At 40.7% G+C, this 20,808-nt stretch overlaps 1 protein-coding gene across 5 annotated transcripts in view; it reads right to left on the reverse strand.

Annotated features, from left to right (window-relative positions):
* Positions 1 to 20,808, reverse strand: part of CLOCK (clock circadian regulator) — a 130,837-nt gene that overhangs the window by 8,797 nt on the left and 101,232 nt on the right. For 4 of the 5 annotated variants that reach the window (XM_056558235.1, XM_056558243.1, XM_056558253.1 and 1 more), the window contains exons 6-18: positions 20,608 to 20,699; positions 17,641 to 17,730; positions 14,803 to 14,923; positions 11,715 to 11,828; positions 11,398 to 11,516; positions 8,708 to 8,790; positions 8,280 to 8,386; positions 3,713 to 3,860; positions 2,834 to 2,909; positions 1,779 to 1,923; positions 1,363 to 1,454; positions 1,143 to 1,235; positions 332 to 490 (exon numbers count right to left, since the gene is read on the reverse strand). In XM_056558235.1, coding sequence (XP_056414210.1) covers positions 332 to 490; positions 1,143 to 1,235; positions 1,363 to 1,454; positions 1,779 to 1,923; positions 2,834 to 2,909; positions 3,713 to 3,860; positions 8,280 to 8,386; positions 8,708 to 8,790; positions 11,398 to 11,516; positions 11,715 to 11,828; positions 14,803 to 14,923; positions 17,641 to 17,730; positions 20,608 to 20,699 — 1,439 coding nt within the window. The remainder of the gene's footprint in view (positions 1 to 331; positions 491 to 1,142; positions 1,236 to 1,362; positions 1,455 to 1,778; positions 1,924 to 2,833; positions 2,910 to 3,712; positions 3,861 to 8,279; positions 8,387 to 8,707; positions 8,791 to 11,397; positions 11,517 to 11,714; positions 11,829 to 14,802; positions 14,924 to 17,640; positions 17,731 to 20,607; positions 20,700 to 20,808) is intronic. The other variant, XM_056558259.1, reaches the window with a different exon arrangement.

Consider the following 20,808-nt stretch of genomic DNA (forward strand, 5'->3'; position numbering starts at 1 on the left):
GGCATTGATTTCTCCCATTTTAGACACCACGATCAACTTTGATCGTGGTGTCTAAAGGGTTAATACCGGACATCAGCCCGATCTGCGATGTCTGGTATTAGCGTGGGTCCTGGTTGCTGATAGCAACCGGAACCCAGCAGATACAAAGCTGATCACGCTTCACATTACGGGAGCCTGCCACGGACGTAAATATACTTCCGTGGTCGTTAAAGGGTTAAATAAGAAAGCTGCCATGTATTTCTTATACAGGAAACTTCTTTAATATGCTTTAACTTACAGAGCACAATTAAATGGGATAAAGAAAATTGTGTAGTAGGCCAGAGGTGAATACCTGGAAACCCTGACCGTGGACCATCTGCAGCTGCTCCTGAATCTTCCGTAATTCCTCTTGCTGCCGGTGAATATTCTCCTCTATGATGCGTGTTCTTTGCTCCAACTGATCCTTCAGGTGCTTCATGGCTCCAAACTGTGCCGTAAACTGAAATATGGGCTGAAAATCATTAAGAAAATGGCACCTTCTAATATATACAAAAAAACATGACATTTCAGGGTTGAAACTGAAAAGTTAACATCTGAATGCAAGCAAGTGACAACATCAAAACTATACATAAAAAGCAATATGGATAGCTGCTGGGCTATAAAAGCAAACGGTAGCTGAAAGCAGTTGCCACTTATAAAATCGCCTTCTTATTTCTGAGACAAGTGTTAAGGAGGTGTGGCCCAAGCTGTTTAAGTGCCACAGCCAGGCACCCCCCCCCTTATTTACTCTCACCTATTAGCCCCTCATTAATAGGGGTTTAGAGCTCAGTACATCGATCTAGGAGTGGCTGGAGGGGGGGGGGGGTAGGCAAGAAAGGAGGATGTGCCCCTTTACTAGCTAAGCTCTGCCTCCTTGAAACTTGGCTGAGGGGAAAAAAAGGTGACTTTATAAGTTTGGCAACCAAATAAGCTCCACGAAAGGCACAGATTGCTTTTATATCCTAACAGCTATCCAACCAGTCTGCAGTACTTAGCAGCAAATACAGCTGGAAGGTTCCCTTAATATGGAAATACAAAATCTGATAGTATACATCCAAAAGTCAACATTTAATGAGGCCTGTGTATGGGAATTAAAAGAACCCTTCAGGAACATCCTTGCTCACCTGACTTATCCCGGTCTGTAAGTGAATGGCAGGAGATGGTTGCTTCTGTACTGGCTGTGACAGTGACTGGTTAAGAGACTGTGAGCTTATTGACTAAAAGAAAAAATTAAACATGGTAAATTATTTCGCCTGGTTAATTACACAATATAATACACCTGAATACAGCAGAGGATTACATAATGTTTGGTTATTATATAACTTATTGGAGATGCCTTCTCACCTGGCTGCTGATGGATGAACGCCTCTTGTCAAAGCCTGACAGAGCTTGTCGTGGAGGTGTACTGGTGTCTGTTGGAATCTTGGTAGGTGTAGCTAAAATCAGAATACAGGAAACAATACAACAACAATTACACAATTTAGAGAACAATTAGGTCTGATATACATGAACGTACATGGTTCACAAGGTTTGAAAAAAAAAAGACGAGTCCATCAAGTTCAAGCTATATCCCTATTGTGTTGATACTGAGAAAAGCAAAAAAAATAACCTATGTGGCTAATGTCGATTGCCCCATAACCAGGAGGGAAATTTCCTTTCAGACTTCAAATATCGGGAAAAAAATATCTCTATATATACCTATAAATCTAGTATCCATAAGCTGTCATGTTATTACAGAGTCAATGGCTTCTCATACTCACATGATGGATCAGAAACTGCTGTGTGAGAAGAGGACTTGATGGAACTCTTGGATGACGGAGATGGCGTCCTGCTGTCATCAAACCTATCCAAGGCATCCTTTAGACTCTCCTTATTCATGTGATTGTCTGAGACATTGTCCTGATTCTAAAAAGACACCGTAAATTAATAATGTGTTATAGTAAAATGCATAAAACCTAAATAGAAATGTATCTGCTCTAAAATAAAAACAAGATTGGTTCTTTTCTACGAACTGGACTGTGCAGTGTCCAGATAATAACTATGCATAATCAACTGGTAAAATGCAGCACAAACACATAAAATAGTAAACACTGTATTTGTTATTATATAAGAAATGGTGAATAATCATCCATCATAAAACAAAATCTCACTTAGTAAATACTTGACCTACAATATTAGGTAGAAATTGATGAAGTAATTGGTCTCCCTGAATAAATAGTACTCGGGAGAAACTCTAGAATGTTTCACATTTACAATCAGGGACCACCATAGTTAGTACGGTCGAAAAAAGACATATGTCCATCAAGTTCAACCAGGGAATTGAAGGGTAGGGGTGTGGCGCGATATTGGGGAAGGGATGGGATTTTATATTTCTTCACAAGCATTAATGTTATTTTGTTCCATGAATGTATCTAATCCTGTTTTAAAGCTGTTAATTTTTCCTGCTGTGACCAGTTCCTGAGGTAGACTGTTCCATAAGTTCACAGTTCTCATGGTAAAGAAGGCATGTCGCCCCTTGAGACCATGCAAGTCAACAAAATGCCAGATACAACATCCAGCATGGGATGTATTGTGCCAATCCTCTTTACATGTGAAAGGAACAGAACATGACAACCCTTCCCTGGGGAACTAGGATATTTTTACCCCAATGTACGGATACACTGCAACAACATGGTATATGCTTATGAGGAGATATGCAGCTTTTCGTAGAATTCCTATGTTGCACTGGCAGGTAGGCATTGTAACAATGTTTCTAACAAACACAAAAAAGGCAAGGCTCTATAAAACTCAATCAGAAAAAAAGTCAAGCACTCACTTTATCCGAGATGATCGCCGGTGGAGAATCTTCAATACCAAGCTCACGCCTCCTCTCTGAGCCAACCTCAGCATAGCTGCAACATCAAATACTTCATTTTACTCACTCACACACACACACACACACACACATTTTGCTCAATTAAGAAATTCACAGAAAATACTTCTATATATAAATGGAGTATATTAATAGATTAAAAAAATTATGTTTTTGGAAACACATTAGTTATATTCATTTCTGCAATTAAAATCCTTCCACATAAAATCTGCAAAGTGAGTCATGCCACCTGAGTCTACAAAGATCCAGATTGTGTGTAGGGGATTGATACAAATCCAACTATCTGATTTTAGAATCGTATTCTCTAACCAATAATAAATTACATTATACTGTATATTCATATGCCATGAACCATGGAAGAAAAGAATCCAACATGAACAGACACAGCTAAATGTGAATAGATATACAGCAAGAGAGTAAAGCGTCTGGCACCACCAGTATCACGAAGCCACCATGTGAATGAACGAGTATATTGCCCAGGATTCGTGCGTGCAGGTAGGTGGTGCTGCGAGTATAACCAGTCCAGGTATAACAATCAATGTAGAAAAGAGACTCGGCAACTCACAGTTTCTGCAAATCAACTTCTCTTTATTCCAAGGAAAGCGGTGTACACATCAAAGCAACGGAGGGCTGGACAAGAGACAGGGGGTGCGGACGCACCCCCTGCCTCTTGTCCAGCCCTCCCTTGCTTTGATGTGTACACCACTTTCCTCGGAATAAAGAGAAGTTGATTTGCAGAAACGGTAAGTTGCCGAGTCTCTTTTCTACATTGATTGTTAAATCTGTAGAGACATTTCATGGATCTATGACCGGTGAACTTACCTTACAACAGTGTGTGTGCACACAATGAACTCTGGTCTGGAATTCCATTGGTGGTAGGTGATATAGTATCGAGTCTGCAACCATATCCACTGCTGTCCTTTGGTCAGAAACCTATAGTAACAAGACTTGCCTTTCCCATACTGCATTACTATATTAAAAAAGAAAAAAAAAAGGGATTCATTTCATCATCAATAAACGGCCATCATCTAAAAAAAGAACTATTACCATTATAACCACTATTAAAGGGAAACAGTCATGGTAACATTTAAATCATAAAAGTCAGTGCAGACAGAAGATATATCCAGAGAACATATCTAGAATACAAATGTGGGGGGACTGTAAGGCAATTGCTGGTTTAGTAAGAATTGGGGACCGCAGGGATCCAGATAAAATGTTATTTACTATACGTGAACACGCATGATGTTGATATTTAACCCCTTAAGGACTCAGCCCTTTCTCATCTTAAGGACTCAGCCCTTTTTTTCAATTCTGACCACTCTCACTTTATGCATTAATAACTCTTGGATGCTTTTACCGTTTATTCTGATTCCGAGATTGTTTTTTTCGTGACATATTCTACTCTAATATAGCGGTAAATTTTCTGAGTTACTTGCATCCTTTCTTGGTGAAAAAGCCCAAAATTTTGCATTTTCTAACTTTGAAACTCTCTGCTTGTAAGGTAAATAGACATTCCAAATAAATTATATATTGATCCACAAATACAATATGTCTACTTTATGTTGGCATCAGAAAGTTGACATGTTTTTACTTTTTGATGACAGAGGGCTTCAAAGTATAGCATCAATTTTCAAAATGTTCACGAAAATTTCAAAATCAGAATTTTTCAGGGACCAGTGAAGTTTGAAGTGGATTTGAGGGGCCTTTCTGTGAGAAATACCCCATAAATGACCCCATTATAGAAACTACACCCTTCAAAGTTTTCAAAAGGACATTCAGAAAATTTGCTAACCCTTTAGGTGTTTCACAAGAATAGCAGCAATGTGGAGGAGAAAAATCAAAATCTTCATTTTTTACACTAACATGTTCTTGTAGCCCCATTTTTTTCATTTTTAAAAGTGGTATAAGGAGAAAAAGCCCCCAAATTTGTAGCCCAATTTCTCTCTAGTATGGAAATACCTCATACGTTGACAAAGTGCTCTGCGGGCTCGCAACATGGCTCAAGAGGGAAAGAGCAACTGTGGGATATTTAAAAAAAAAAAAATTAGCTGTCATAGTTTTTGGGGGCCATGTTGCATTTAGGAAGCCCCCATGGTGCCAGAACAGCAAATTATGGGTATGGTGAACCTTAACACCCCACAGGTGTTTGACAACTTTGCGTTGAAGTTGGACGTGAAAATGGAAAATTAGATTTTTAACACTAAAATGATGGCGTTACCCCAAATTTTGCTTTTTCACAAGGGGTAATAAGAGAAAATGGACCCCAAAATTTGAAGCCCAATTTCTCCCAATTAAGAAAATGCCCCATATGTGGACGTTAAGTGCTCTGCTGGCGCACTACAGGTCTCAAAACAGAAGGAGCGCCATTTGACTTTTGGAGACAGAATTTTGATGAAATTGATGTGCATTTACAAAACTCCCATAGTGCCAGAACAGCCGAAACCCCCCATATGTGACCCCATTTTGGAAACTACACCCCTCACAGAATTTAATAAGGGTGCAGTAAGTATTTACACCCCACTGGCGTTTGACAGAACTTTGGAACAGTGGGCTGTGCAAATGAAAAATTAAATTTTTCATTTTCACGGACCACTGTTCAAATAATCTGTCAGACACCAGTGGGGTGAAAATGCTCACTACACCCCTTATTACATTATGCGAGGGGTGTCGTTTCTAAAATGGGGTCACATGTGGGGGGGGGGGGGTTCCACTGTTGTGGCACCACGTGGGGCTTTGTAAACACACATGGCCTTCAATTCCAGACACATTCTCTCTCCAAAAGCCCAATGGTGCTCCTTCTCTTCTGAGCATTGTAGTGCGCCCGCAGAGCACTTTACATCCACATATGGGGCATTTCCACACTCAGGAGAAATGGGGTTACAAATTTTGGGGGTCTATTTTTCCTTTTACTTCTTGTGAAAATGAAAAGTATGGGGCAACACCAGCATGTTAGTGTAAAAAAAAAAATTCTTTTTTTTTTTTACAACAGCATGCTGGTGTAGACCCCAACTTAACCTTTTCCTAAGGAGTAAAAGGAGAAAAAAATACCAAAATTTGTTAGGCAATTTCTCCCAAGTACAAAGATACCTCATATGTGGCACTAAACTGTAGCCTTGAAATATGACAGGGCTCCAAAGTGAGAGAGCGCCATACGTATTTGAGGCCTAAATTAGGGATTTGCATAGGGACTTACCCGGATGCAAGAATTACACTTGCCTCCGATACCAAAAATTACCCTACGGCAGTGTTTCCCAAACAGGGTGCATCCAGCTGTTGCAAAACTCCCAGCATGCCTGGACAGTCAATGGCTGAGAGTTGTTGTTTTGCAACAGCTGCAGGCTCTGTTTTAGAAACCATGCCGTACCAGACGTTTCTCATTTTCATTGGGGGGGGGCGGGGTAACTGTGTAGGGGTATGTGTATATGTAGTATTTTACCCTTTATTTTGTGTAGTGTAGTATAGTGTTTTTAGGGTACAATCACACAGGCGCGGGCTCACAGCGAGTTTCCCGCTGGGAGTTTGAGCTGCAGCGGAAAATTTGCTGCATCTCAAACTTGCAGCGAGAAACTCACTGTAAACCCGACCATGTGATTGTACCCTGTACATTCACATGGTGGGGCAGGCAAACCTTCAGCTATTGCAAAACTTTAACTCATAGCATGCCCTTTGGCTGTCTGTGCATGCTGGGGGTTGCAGTTATGCAACAGCTGGAGGCACACTGGTTGCAAAACACTGAGTTAGGTAACAAACTGTGTTACGCAACCAGTGTGCCTTCAGCTGTTGCAAAAACTACAACCCCCAGTATGCATGCACAGCTGAAGGGCATGCTGGGACTTGTAGTTAGTCAACAGCTGGAGGCATACTACTACAACTTCTAGCATGCCCTTTGGCTGTCCGTGCAATCTGGGGGTTGTAGTTATACAACAGCTGAAGGCACACTGGTTGCAAAACACTGAGTACTTAACTCCGTGTTTCCCAAACAGTGTGCCTCCAGCTGTTGCAAAACTGCAACTCCCAGCATGCATGGTCTGTCAGTGTATGCTGGGAGTTATAGTTTTGCAACAGCTGGAGGCACACGGGTTGGGAAACACTGAGTTAGGAAACAGACAATGTTTCCCAACCAGTGTGCCTCAAGTTGTTGAAAAACTACCGCTCCCAGCATGCCCAGACAGCCGAAGGGCATGTTGGGAGTTGCAGTTATGCAACAACTGGAGGAGAACAGTTTGGAGACCACTGTATAGTGGTGTCCAAACTGTGCTCTTCCAGATGTTGAAGAACTACATCTCCCAACATGCTGAGACTGTCCAGGAATGTTGGGAATTGTAGTTCTGCAACATCTGAAGGGCCAGATATTACAGAACTATAACTCCCAGCATGCCTGGACAGTCTGAGCATGCTTGGAGTTGTAGTTTTGCAACATCTGTGGTGCTACAGCTTGGGCAGCACTCTCCAAACTGTGGCCCTCCAGATGTTGCCAAACTGCAACTCCCAGCATGCCCAGACAGCCTTTGGCAACTCCTAGAAGGCAGCGGTGAAGGTCACTTACCACAGATCTTTACTGCTGCCTTCACCGCTGCTCGGCCACCGCCGATCCCACCGCCTCCTCGTCGACTCCGGTAACCGCTGCCATCTCCCACCCAGATAGTCCTAAACGATCAATGGCAGGGGATAGGAGGAGGTGGCATCACTGCCACCTTGCTCGGATCCTTCAGGATGATCGGGGATGTCTCTGACATCCCTGATCATCCCTATTTTCTGGGCTATTGGGTCATCAGAGACCCGATCAGCTCAGAATCGCAGCAAATCGCTGATCTGAATTGATCAGCGATTTGCGGAGATTGCCCATATGGGGGGACTTCAGGACCCCCCTGGGCGAGTGGCAGGGGCCAGAAGAATGCAGGGCGTAGCCATACGCCCTGAGTCCTTAAGGACTTGGAAACGGGGGCGTATGGATACGCCCTGGGTCCATAAGGGGTTAAAGAGGTGATGTCAAAATATTTTCATTCCAAAAGTCCTGAATTATTGTTATTAGAATAGGGACACATTTGCATTGTGGCTTAGACACATTTTGGAGCCAGAAAATAGAGCCAAACAGAGGATCCTTTGCACAGACCTGGCTGTGTGTGTGTGTGTACTCCAGCATTTAGAGGAGTAGGTGGACATGCACATTGCAATACCCTTGGGACACTGAATAGTGCCATGCTTTGGAAGTCAGTGTTAAAACTCTTCACTGGAGAAACATGATTTTATTATAAATAACATGAATACTATATCCAGTGATCTGACATTCCCTTTAATCAATTACTAAACTTCCATAGTCTCCAAAAATACATTTTAGATTAGTCAGATCAATCTCAACATATTCTCTAGAATGCTACAAACCACCTACAATGTTCATGGCACTTTGCAAGATTCTCCAAGTCATCCACGTGATAGTAATCATAGCCAGAAGTGCCCAGCACCTCGAAAGGCAAATATCCTATTATAGGTGGTGCCCTATAGAAAGAGTAGAAGAAAAGCAAACATCAGCAGTGTATAGTGAGAAGGCATTATGCATTTTCATACATCCTCAAGCTCTCTCTACAGACAGCTGGTAATTGTGTTTGGGCAAGACAATACAGGGTTTCAGAGTAAAGTTTTTTTCAGAGAAAACAGTTTAAATACTGTCTGTGAATCACTGAGGCTGTCCCAGCCACTTCTACCTGCTCTGCTGTGCTTCATTGATAGATCAATCAGTGGGAAGAAGCAGACCCGAAGCCCTTTAAAGGGGTTGCCTGGGGAGCAGAATAGTCCTCTCAATCACACTCTTAAATCTACCTGTGGTCCAGGAAGAGGAACTTCCACTCCAAGCTGTGTCTTGATGTAAACTCCTCATAAGGTTCCTCCACAGTGCACATTTCCTGGTGATGGGGACAGAAAAACAACTATAAACAATATGCACCAATAAACAAAGAAAGGCATGGCCATAATCTATAGTACATATGTATTTGTGCACTTTTGTTTTAGTGCACCTGAAATGAAACAATTTTACAAACCCTCATTAAAATGTTTTCTGCAGCTTCTATGAAAAGCTATGGTCTACACAGTAACAATACTGCAAAAAAAAATTAACAAAAACACACTAAGTAATCTGATCCTATGTCTGCCCCTTTCTTTACTGGTTCCAAATAAGTAAAGGACAGATAGATGGCAACAGGACTGCAGAATCAGGTTTGTTTGTACTCTGTTACGCTCGAATCATGGAAGCTATGATAACAAATAGGATATTATTATCCAGCCTTTAAAAAAATTAAAGCTTATCCTCTAGATTCGTGTGGTTAAAACTCCCAGTACCCTCCCACCGATCAGCTGTTTGAAGTGACCACAAGGCTCCTGCGAGTGATGCAGCCTCTTCAATGTTTACCTGCTCTCATCCTTGCATTGCCATCATTTTTGGGAAGAGGTGGCTCAAGAAACAGTAGCACTGCCCCATTCACTTAAATGGGACAATGCTTCCATTCCTTGCATTGACACAAACAGTGAAGAGGTAAACAGCATACAGGCTGTTGTGTTTCCATTAGTACTGTGGCCCCTTAACCCCTTAAGGACCAGGCCCATTTTGGCCTTAAGGACCAGACCAATTTTCTTTTTGCATTTTCGTTTTTTCCTCCTCGCCTTCTAAAAATCATTACTATCTTATATTTCCATCCACAGAAGCATATGAGAGCTTGTTTTTTGCGTCACCAATTGTACTTTGTAATAACATCACTTATTTTACCATAAAATGTACGGCGCAACCAAACAAATATTATTTATGTGGGAAAATTGAAAAGAAAACCGCAATTTAGCAAATTTTGGAAGGTTTTGTTTTCAAGCTGTACATTTTCCTGTAAAAATGACATGTTTTCTTTATTCTGTGGGTCATTACGATTAAAATGATATCCAGGATTATATTCTTTTCTATAATTGTACCGCTTAAAAAAAATCTCAAACCATTTTAACAAAATTAGTATGTTTGAAATTTCCCTATTTTGACTACCTATAACTTTCTAATTTTTCCGTATATGGGGAGATATGAGGGCTCATTTTTTGTGCCATGATCTGTAGTTTTTATCAGTATCACTTTTGCTTAGGTTTTACTTTTGATTTTTTTTTTTTTGCAATAAAATGTGACAAAAAAGCAGCAATTTTGGACTTTTTAAAAAATTTTTTACGTTTACGGCGTTCACCGTACTGGATGATTAACAATATATTTTAATAGTTCAGACTTTTACGCACGCGGCGATACCAAATATGTGTATAAATTTTTTTTTTTTACGCTTTTTTGGGGGTAAAATGGGAAAAACTGACGTTTTACTTTTTTATTGGGGGAGGGGATTTTTCACATTTTTTTACTATTTTATTTTAAATTTTTTTACTTTTTTTTTGTTACACTTTTTATGTCCCCATAGGGGACTATTCATTGCAATCAGTTGATTGCTAATACTGTGCAGTGCTATGCATAGGACACAGCACTGCTCAGTATTTTCGGTGATCTTCTGCTCTGGTCTGCTCGATCTCAGACCAGAGCAGAAGACCCCGGGAGACAGCCGGAGCTAGGTGAGGGGACATCCGGCCGCCGTGGGTGATCCGATCATCCATTGAAAGTACCGCAATGCCGCAAATGCCGTGATCTGTATTGATCACAGCATCGGAGGGGTTAATGGCGGACATCCGCGCGATCGCGCATGTCCGCCATTACCGGCGGGTCCCTGGCTGCTGATAGCAGCCAGGACCTGCCGGGCATGACGCGAGCACTGCTCCGGTGCTCGCGATCATGTCGGCGCGTAAATGTACGTCATGGTGCGTTAAGTACCACGTCACCATGACGTACATTTACGTCCATTGTCGTTAAAGGAAAGGAGCATGTCTTTCTGCCCAATACAAATCAACCAGGACACAGAACTACTGCAGGCTTTGTTTACATGCATTTTTACAATTTATTTGCCATATCTGCTCTAGATTAGTGGCAAATTACATTGAGAATTAGGCAATGTAAACCTTAAAGTGCACCGATCATAATGATAAACCACCGCCTGCTTTTATTTTTATTATTTTTTAGTTTTCTACCTTGATATTGCTCCGTATTTTCTGCTCAGTCATATTCACAGACTGGGAAGGGGTGTTACCCAGCAGGCGTGACATCATCTAAAGCCATACAGGAGAGAACTTCCTCCCTAACTCTGCTACACACAGCCCAGAGCAGTTCAGTGTGAGATGAGCTATGATTGGCTAAGGCTGTACACTCCCCCCTCAGCACTTCAGACTTCATTTCCTGATTTTGGACTTCTGCCAGGCCAGCAGAAGTCCAACGTCTGTGCAAGAGATAGGGGGAAATGTGCTCTGGACAAGTAGGGAGACAAGTAGGGAAACACAGGAAACGTCATTTTTTTTAAACACAGTACATTAGAAAGAATTTTTATTTACTATAAAGAAGTGCAATAGCAAAAAGTAGTTTTAATGACAGTGCCCATTTGAAGACGACACACCTTAATGAACTGAGGTGTAGCCAGCCGTACAGTCGCTACAAAACACACTCTCTCTTCATACGAGGGCCTGAGTGACCTTTGTAATGCCCCATCAAAGCCATTGTGTGTTGAGTTCGACACTGAAATGAAGCATAAAGAATTGATAGACCTGAATTTAACATCCTAGAATTTCCCCAAAGTATTGGTGGGGCTCAAATTTATACTTTATAACCTTGCCGGGGAAGCAGGTTGCTTCCATAATGTAATAAATGCTGATTGTATAAAGAATGGAGCCATCCACTGTCATTATTCACTATGCGTACTATAATACAACCTACCATTGTTTAAGGACTTGAAATTTCCAATGCATTTTACAAATTCATATGTGGCTGGCTCTTTTGGGTCCACTGCTCCCCTCAACATGTGGCAACAGAATTCAAGTTCATTTTTTGCTAAAAGAAAAAAACATAACATTTCTTAAAGGCTGATCATAAAATATCAAAACAAAAGATTTCATTTTTAATCCAGCTTTAGAACAGGTGTACTGAAGAGAGAATTCTAGGGTGGAGACTGGAAGGATAACCACATGAAGGGATTTCCACTAATGTAATGAGCAGCTTACAGCCCCCTGCCCTCTACCAAAGCAGTTACGGTACATTGAAGCATCAAAGTAGACAGAAATGCAAAGACATATTGCACAAAAGCCTTTACATCAGAACTGCGAAAATTACATTCAACTGTACAAATGTAAAATGTGTTAAGATACATAAGGCAATAAGAGCCTGATTGTATTACATGTGTTCTTTGCCATCCTTAGTACTACCTTTGTTCATATGAGCATATTCAACCATAGTATAATAACGAAATACAGACATATTACGGATGAAATACCATTGGTATGTCATCAGTATTTTATCAGTATTTCTTTAGTGCTACATTTATTTCTGTACAGTGAATACTCATGGGCTGTCTTTAAGGCAGGAAACTGTATCACACTTTGAAAAATGAATGCTAAATCAATAAAAATACTGACGCAATACAGATAAAATATGGATGCATAGACTTCTAGGAATTCTCACATTCACAAAAGGAATGAAAGTAGCACATGCTGCATTTTGAAAATCCACATTTATTTTGTATGCCTGAAATTTTTCCCGAAAATGAAGAAGTATTTCTCACAGAAAAAGGATTGCAGTAACACATGTTTTGCTGTAGACACGTGTGTATTGGAACTAAACCAAAAAAAGGGAGGGAAAAAAGGCTAATTGGACATAATGTCACACCAAACTCCAAAAATGGACTGAACTAAATTATTGGCACCATTTCAAAATTGTGGAAAAATAAGATTGTTTTAAGCATGTGATGCTCTTTCAAGTGTGGGAAATATAAAAAATGCAAGGCATCATGAAATCTGAGGATTACCAATGGATTTTGGGTTGCACTGTACAGCCCAGTGTCAGAAATCTGGGTTTGCGTCCTAGATCTTGGGTCTTCCAGCAGGACAATGACCCCAATCATACGTCAAAAAGCACCCAGAAATGGATGGCAACAAAGTGCTGGAGAGTTCTGAAGTGGCAGCAATGAGTCCAGATCTAAATCCCATTGAACACCTGTGGAGAGATCTTAAAATTGTTTTTGGGAAAAGGCGCCTTCCAATAAGAGAGACCTGGAGCAGTTTGCAAAGGAAGAGTGGTCCAACATTCAGGCTGAGAGGTGTAAGAAGCTTATTGATGGTTATAGGAAGCGACTAATTTCAGTTATTTTTTCCAAAGGGTATGCAACCAAATATTAAAGGACAAGTCTCACAGTAAACAATTGTTCAGCTTTTAGTGCAGAAGGTAAAGTTATACAGGTTTGTAAATCACTTCCATTACCAATGCTGCTTAGAAACAAGCTTTATCTGCATTCTTCTGTCTGACAGGAAATTCAGCTGTTCCAGGTTTTCATGACTTGCGACCCCCTATTCAGGCTGTTATCAGCAGCATCCAGGGGCCGTGACGTGACAATTACCCAGAAAACCCCTGTGCTGCAGAGAGCTGCCTGAGCTCGGCCTTAGCCCCTCCCATCTGATGAATATTCACACTGTCCTCCCTCTGTTCTGCAGTGATTGGCTGAGCAGCACTGCCTATATGCCGGCTGATTCAGATCATAGTTCTCTCCCCTCTCCTTGCTAATGTTTTTACACTGATAACGGAGGAGAGGGGGGAGGGGAGGGAGCTGCCAGCGTAGGGCTGTCACACTGAGAATGGAGGGGAGGGAGAGTAGAGTTGTCACACTGAGCACTGGGGAGAGAGGAGTGCAGGGCAGAGGAGGGGGGAGGTGATTGTGCCACTGTAAAGCTGTTTCATTGAGAGGAGGAGGGGGAGGGAGGGATTTTACAGTGTAAAACTGCAGCTTCCACTCCAGGGTCCCTCTCTCTGAGCACTGAGATTACATTTTGCTTCCTCGTGGCCACCCTGCTGTATAGGGCTATGATTGGAGCTCAGTGTTATGTGGCCACCCTGCTGTATAGGGCTATGATTGGAGCTCAGTGTTATGTGGGAGTGACTAACATAAGTTAGGGGAGGTAACAAGTTCTCTGCTCAGGCAGCTGAGAGCAGGAAATGTGAGCAGTGCATGCAGGGAAATGTAGTCTTTGAGATCACAGGCATGGCCACCATAACCAGGAAGTAACTGGAATTTATGAGCTGACTAGCCGGTGAATGGGGGCGCGGAAAAAAAATCACAAACATGTCAGAGAGGTGGTAGGTGAATATACTATGGAATGGCTAGGTATTTTTTTTTTCTTTGCTGCATGGGATATCTTCTTTAAGTTAAGGGTGCCAATAATTTTGTCCAGCCCATTTTTGGAGTTTGGTGTGACATTATGTCCAATTAGCTTTTTTCCCTTCCCTTTTTTGGTTTAGTTCCAATACACACAAAGGGAATAAACATGTGTATAGCAAAATATGTGTTACTGCAATCCTTTTCTGTGAGATATACTTCCGTTTCTTGAATATTTTTAGGGGTACCAACATTTACGGCTATAGAGAAGAAAGAAATACCCCTAAAATTTTCAGGGGTGCCAACATTTACGGCCATGACTGTAAATAGACCCATAGATTAACATAAACTTTATATAAGTAAATAAGGATGAAATACAGGCGACCTGAAATAAGAAAATAATATCCTTGAGTGAGAGGTGAATATTTGGGCACATGGATAACAAGTGCAACCAGGAATAATGGAGTTTCCCATAGAAACCAGATTGCAATCTCTTATTTACCAATCATGGATTAAAAAAACTGAAAATAATCTGGACTCTCAGGTGAGCCATGTTCTTTCTGACCACCTATTGCACCATACAGAAATGGATTACCGAAATACTCAATACATTCATATACTAAAATCCCAGCGAAGACAGAATGACATTAAAAGGACACTTACTTTTTAGATAATCTGAACCCAAAGAAGAATTTTCCACCATCTGCGTAGAGAGGATTTTATAGATTTCTGAATGTTCCCCTTCGGGGATAAAATTAAATATACTCTGATCGACAAGATCAGACTGAAAGAGAAGATAAAAAAAATGGTAAAATACAATATGTAGGTCCATCCCATAATCATTTTCTAAAACTATTTAGAAGTTATAAGATATATTACTTTGCTTCTTGTGTATATCTAAGACAGTGTTTCCCAACCAGGGTGCCTCCAGTTGTTGCAAAACTACAACTCCCAGCATGCCCAGACAGCCGTTGGCTGTCCGGGCATGCTGGGAGTTGTAGTTTTGCAACAACTGGAGGCACCCTGGTTGGGAAACACTGATCTAAGATATATGTTCAGAAGACTTCTTTAAAAAATATCCAATGCATCCCATTCTATAGGAATACAGAAACACCACTGGACCATAGGCTCAAAAAAAAATTAATAAATTATCTATACTTCAAGTTATACATTTACTCCTTGAAGCATAGTAGACTGTTTTTCTACACAAAAAAAAAAAAGTTATTCTGATGTATGACAGCCCAAAAGGAGCTAAAAAGGACACACTGATGACCCTTGAGTAAAAAAAAAGTTAATGAATATGCTTGACCTATAGCCTGGGAGCTTTCCTGGCCTAAACGTACACTAGAATTTAAATGCACTCACTATGCATATGGTCTTAGCAAAAAGTTGCTTAGGCTGCAGTATCCATTATGAACAGCGGGCGGCGATAAAGATGCAAACATTACACACAGTTCATTTATTAGTTTATGATAACATGTTTTATTTTGCAAATGCCTGAAGGGCAGAGAACACTAGAGACATAGATACTACACACAGGTCACCCAAGGTAAAACGATTGGCTACATCTAACTAGCAAATGTCAGCCCTGTGGGCATGTCAGTTTTTGTAACCCTTGTTTTTCCTATAAATACAATTTATCAATAAATTGAGAAATAGCTATTGCAATTCCTATTGTAAATAGGATGCGAGTGGCAACAGTCCAAAAGGTGCCCATACACCTTTAGGTGCATCAGCTGAACACTTCCATTCTCTCTTCCATTCACCCCATCTGTACACATTGGCACCCAACCAAGTGCTATGTTCTAAAAAAAAGTGGAGGTAGTAAGCTGCTGCCAGATAGTTCTAGTAGTAGCTTATCTCCTCAAGAATGAAGGGATCTTGCAATTAAAATTCAACATGCACTATCCTTCTTTGCTTTGACATAGTAGTGAAATTATATACCGTATTTATTGGTGTATAACAGGCATTTTTTAGGCAAAAATGTTTGCCTAAAAAGTCTATCTGCGTGTTATACACCGATAAACTGTTTCTGGCCCCGCAGAAGCCGCTGCAGTTCAATGATTTGAAGCGGGCGCTTTAATTCATTGAACTGCAGCGGCTTCTGCGGGGCCAGAGTCCCGCCACCGCCCGATTTCCTCCCCATCTCCTGTTTTATGGTTACCTGTCCTGGGGACCGCGCTCCTTCAGGCTCCGGTGGCATCATGTGTTGTCGCTGTGCACTGACGAGTGACATCGCATTAAGGACATCCCTCGTCATTGCGCAGCGCACAGCGACAGCGCAGGATGCCGCCAGAGCCTGAAGGAGCGCGGTCCCCAGGAAAGGCAACTATAAAACCGGGGATGGGGCGGGAACTGAGCTGTGGCGGGATTCCGGCCCTACAGAAGCCACTGCAGTTCAAGGATTTAAAGCGCCTGCTTGAAATCATTGATCTGCAGCGGCTTCTGCGGGGCCAGAAACAGTTTATCAGGGTATACACGCACATACACGCACCTTCATTTTAACAAGAATATTTGGGTAAAAAAAAACTTTTATACCCAAATTTCCTTGGAAAAATGAGGTTGCGTGTTATTTCCCAATAAATACGGTATACAGTACAGACCAAAAGTTTGGACACACCTTCTCATTCAAAATTTTCTTTGTTTTCATGACTATGAAAATTGTAGATTCACACTGAAGGCATCAAAACTATGAATTAACACATGTGGAATTATAAACAGAACAAAAAAGTTTGAAACAACTGAAAATATGTCATATTCTAGGAGCCACCTTTTGCTTTGATTACTGCTTTGCACATTCTTGGCATTCTCTTGGTGAGCTTCAAGAGGTAGTCACCTGAAATGGTTTTCACTTCACAGGTGTGCTGGTGTGGAGGAGGAGGTATGATGGTGTGGGGGTGCTTTGCTGGTGACACTGTTGGGGATTTATTCAAAATTGAAGGCATACTGAACCCGCATGTCTACCACAGCATCTTGCAGCGGCATGCTATTCCATCCGGTTTGCGTTTAGTTGGACCATCTTTTATTTTTCAACAGAACAATGACCCCAAACACACCTCCAGGCTGTGTAAGGGCTATTTGACCAAGAAGGAGAGTGATGGGGTGCTGCGCCAGATGACCTGGCCTCCATAGTCACCGGACCTGAACCAAATCGAGATGGTTTGGGGTGAGCTGGACGCAAAATGAAGGCAAAAGGGCCAACAAGTGCTAAGCATCTCTGGGAACTCCTTCAAGACTGTTGGAAGACCATTTCAGGTGACTACCTCTTGAAGCTCATCTAGAGAATGAGTGTGCAAAACAGTAATCACAGCAAAAGGCGGCTACTTTGAAGAACCTAGACTGACATATTTTCAGTTGTTTCACACTTTTTTGTTATGTATATAATTCCACATGTGTTAATGCCTTCAGTGTGAATCTAAAAACCTCATCTGCCATCCTCTGCTGCACCAAAATGCTCAATTTTGATTTTCATTCCAACAGCTCTTAGCAGCTTATACTTACAGGTAAGTGTTCAAGTAAAGGTGTAACACTCTCTGATACATAGATGATATTTCCATCAGTCATAACCGCCAGAAAAAAACCATCCAGGGCCTAGAAGCAGAAAGCAGGCATACTGTACATACAATATATTTTTTGTTACTTTATGTTGTTTGTTCAAATTGTATACATATATACAGATAGAGGACGCAGACAATTTTCATTTTGTTTTTTTCTCCCCAGCTTAGAGCTAAATAAAATTGCAAGTTTGCAACATTTGGGGGCTTTCCTTTTTATGCAGTGAATAATTGTTTATTATGTGGGTCAATACAACTAAGATACACAAACTTTTGGTTTCTTATACTTCTTGTACTATATTTAACTTATTTATGATTGAAAACAGATAAGAAACCAACATTTTACAACTTTAGGGGTTTTTGTTTTTACGCAATGCACTTTATGGTAAAACTAACGTTCTCTATTCTGTGCGCCAATGTGTCTAATATGATACCCAACTTAACATGCTTTTATATTATTGTACTGCTTTAAAAAAATCGTCTTCATTGAAAGACTTTTTTGAGGGCTTGTTTTTTGCGCGACCAATTATACTCTGTAAAGACCGCAATTAAAAAAAAAAGTGTACCTGTCGTTAAAAACTTCTGATATAATGTAGACAATGCTATTTATTATATGTATATTTGAATTAAAAAAATCTGTAAATTTTTGGGTGAAAAAATGCTGTCCCTGCAGCCATTGCCTGTGTGTCTCTATAAGGAGTCCAAATACAAGTGAGGGAGGGATAAGCAGAGCTCTGTGCCTGGCTTGTCAATCATTCTGTTATGTGAGTCGGGAGCATGTTTAAGTGCCTCACTGCACAGAGCCCTGCTTGTCCTCACTGTACAGAACCCTGATTGTCCTCCGTGCACAGAGCCCTGCTTGTCCTCACTGCACAGAACCCCGATTGTCCTCCGTGCACAGAGCCCCGCTTGTCCTCCGTGCACAGAGCCCTGCTTGTCCTCCGTGCACAGAGCCCTGCTTGTCCTCCGTGCACAGAGCCCTGCTTGTCCTCCGTGCACAGAGCCCTGCTTGTCCTCAGTGCACAGAGCCCTGCTTGTCCTCAGTGCACAGAGCCCTGCTTGTCCTCAGTGCACAGAGCCCTGCTTGTCCTCAGTGCACAGAGCCCTGCTTGTCCTCAGTGCACAGAGCCCTGCTTGTCCTCAGTGCACAGAGCCCTGCTTGTCCTCAGTGCACAGAGCCCTGCTTGTCCTCACACACTTCCTGTATTTGGACTCCTCACAGAGACAATAGTTGTGGAGACAAAAATATACACATTATTAATCCAATGTATATTACAAATATACATATAGTATTATCTACATTATATAAAAAGTTTTTGATGACACGTACACGTTAAGGGATGTCGTTATTACACAGTGCACTTTACGGTTTAACTGCCATGTTTTCTTTATTGTGTGAGTTATTACTATGAAAATTATACCCATGTTTATATGCTGTACTATTACTGCACTGCAAAACAAACAAAACATAATTTTTTTAAGATGATAACTAGGTTTAAGACTGCCATAATCTGCCCCCCCCCCTTATAATTTTCTAATTTTTCCATATACAGGGCTGTATGAGGGCTCACCTTTTGCTCCATGATCTGTCGTTTTATCAGTACCATTTTTGTTTTGACAGAATTTTTTAATCGCGATTTATACATTTTTTTGACATGTAATATGACCAAAAATCCAGATATGTAGTGTTTTAATAATTTTTACAATTTATTTTTTTTTTTTTTTTTTTAGAGTCTGGAGGCTGGAGGCAGGCAAGAGACCTCTGGTGGCCATTTGAGCTGAACGTATCCCATGGTTGAATAGCAGCTGGAGCTTACCGGCTATGAAGTGCTGCTCCAGCACTCACTACATAGCCACAACATATGTACGACGATGTGTGCAAAGTAATCGCCACATCGCCGTACATTTACGGCAGTTGCCCTATTCTGACCCCTACAACTTTTATTTTTCTGTCTACAGGCTCAGGTTACAGGAATTCTACAGGCTTGAGCTTGTATATACCAATTTGTCTAAGTAGCAGTTTTTGATCGCTGTTTTTTTGTTTAATCTTTTCTTGTTGAAGCTGACCAAAAGAACAGCATTTCCGTAACAGTTTTTCTTTTTTTTCTAATTTATTGTGTCATAAACAATGTTATATTTTAATAGTTTGGACATAAAGTACACAGCTATTTAGTTTATTTATAGTTTGGACATTAGTACACAGCTATAACAATTATGTTTATTTACTTGTAGTTTAGATGTTTTAATTGGAAATTAGTAAAAATGGGTTGATTATAATTTCTATTACAATGTTTTATAATATGTATCACTTTATTTTTAAGCACTCCTTCCAGGACCTCACTATACTAATACATTTCAACATATTGTCGTTTCACAGTTCTCTTATATGATTTTAGCATGTACTCATTGATGCAATACACATAGAATCACAGCAGCCATGGAAGCATTTATAAGGCCTCCGGCTTCCATGGCAACCTACTAGTGCATGCGACTGAATTGCGGGAGGATTGGGGTGGTGCAATTAAATTGGAGTAGCACATTGCTTTTAACTTTTTTTTTTTTATTATAGTTTTGTTGTTTTTTTAATTGAAAGATTGTTTATTTATTGGAATGGGTTAAACATTACAAATATTTCTAATTGCTTCTTGTATAATTACTCCAATAAGCAATTTTAGTCTGTAGTTTAGACAATTTAAAGGTCTCCTCTATCGCAACACAAGAACGAATTTCATTAATAAAAACATAAGGATCAAAGCAAAGAATGATCTGCACACATTTAGACACCAAACAAGCAAATTAATGCTTTCTGATGCTATAAAACATGTTTGAAACATAAGCAAACCATTTTATGATCTTGAAAGGGTTTACGCTCATAACACGTGAGTATATGGTAAAGACCGAGGTTGACACTCACTTCCAACATGAGTTGTGTAAACTCTTCGTTGCTAAGGAACGCAGGCTTCCAGTCTTGTCGAATTTCACTGGCATCTGACTGTGCACTAATTTCTGTAGACAATACATTTGAAAAGACAAATTTCTGATATATGGAAAACAAGAAAATTCTGGGAGAAGGAAAAAGGAAGGTGCATCCTAACCTTGTTGATTAGATTAGAGA

This window comes from Hyla sarda, chromosome 1, assembly GCF_029499605.1.
Source record: "Hyla sarda isolate aHylSar1 chromosome 1, aHylSar1.hap1, whole genome shotgun sequence".
In the NCBI taxonomy this organism is placed as follows: domain Eukaryota; kingdom Metazoa; phylum Chordata; class Amphibia; order Anura; family Hylidae; genus Hyla; species Hyla sarda.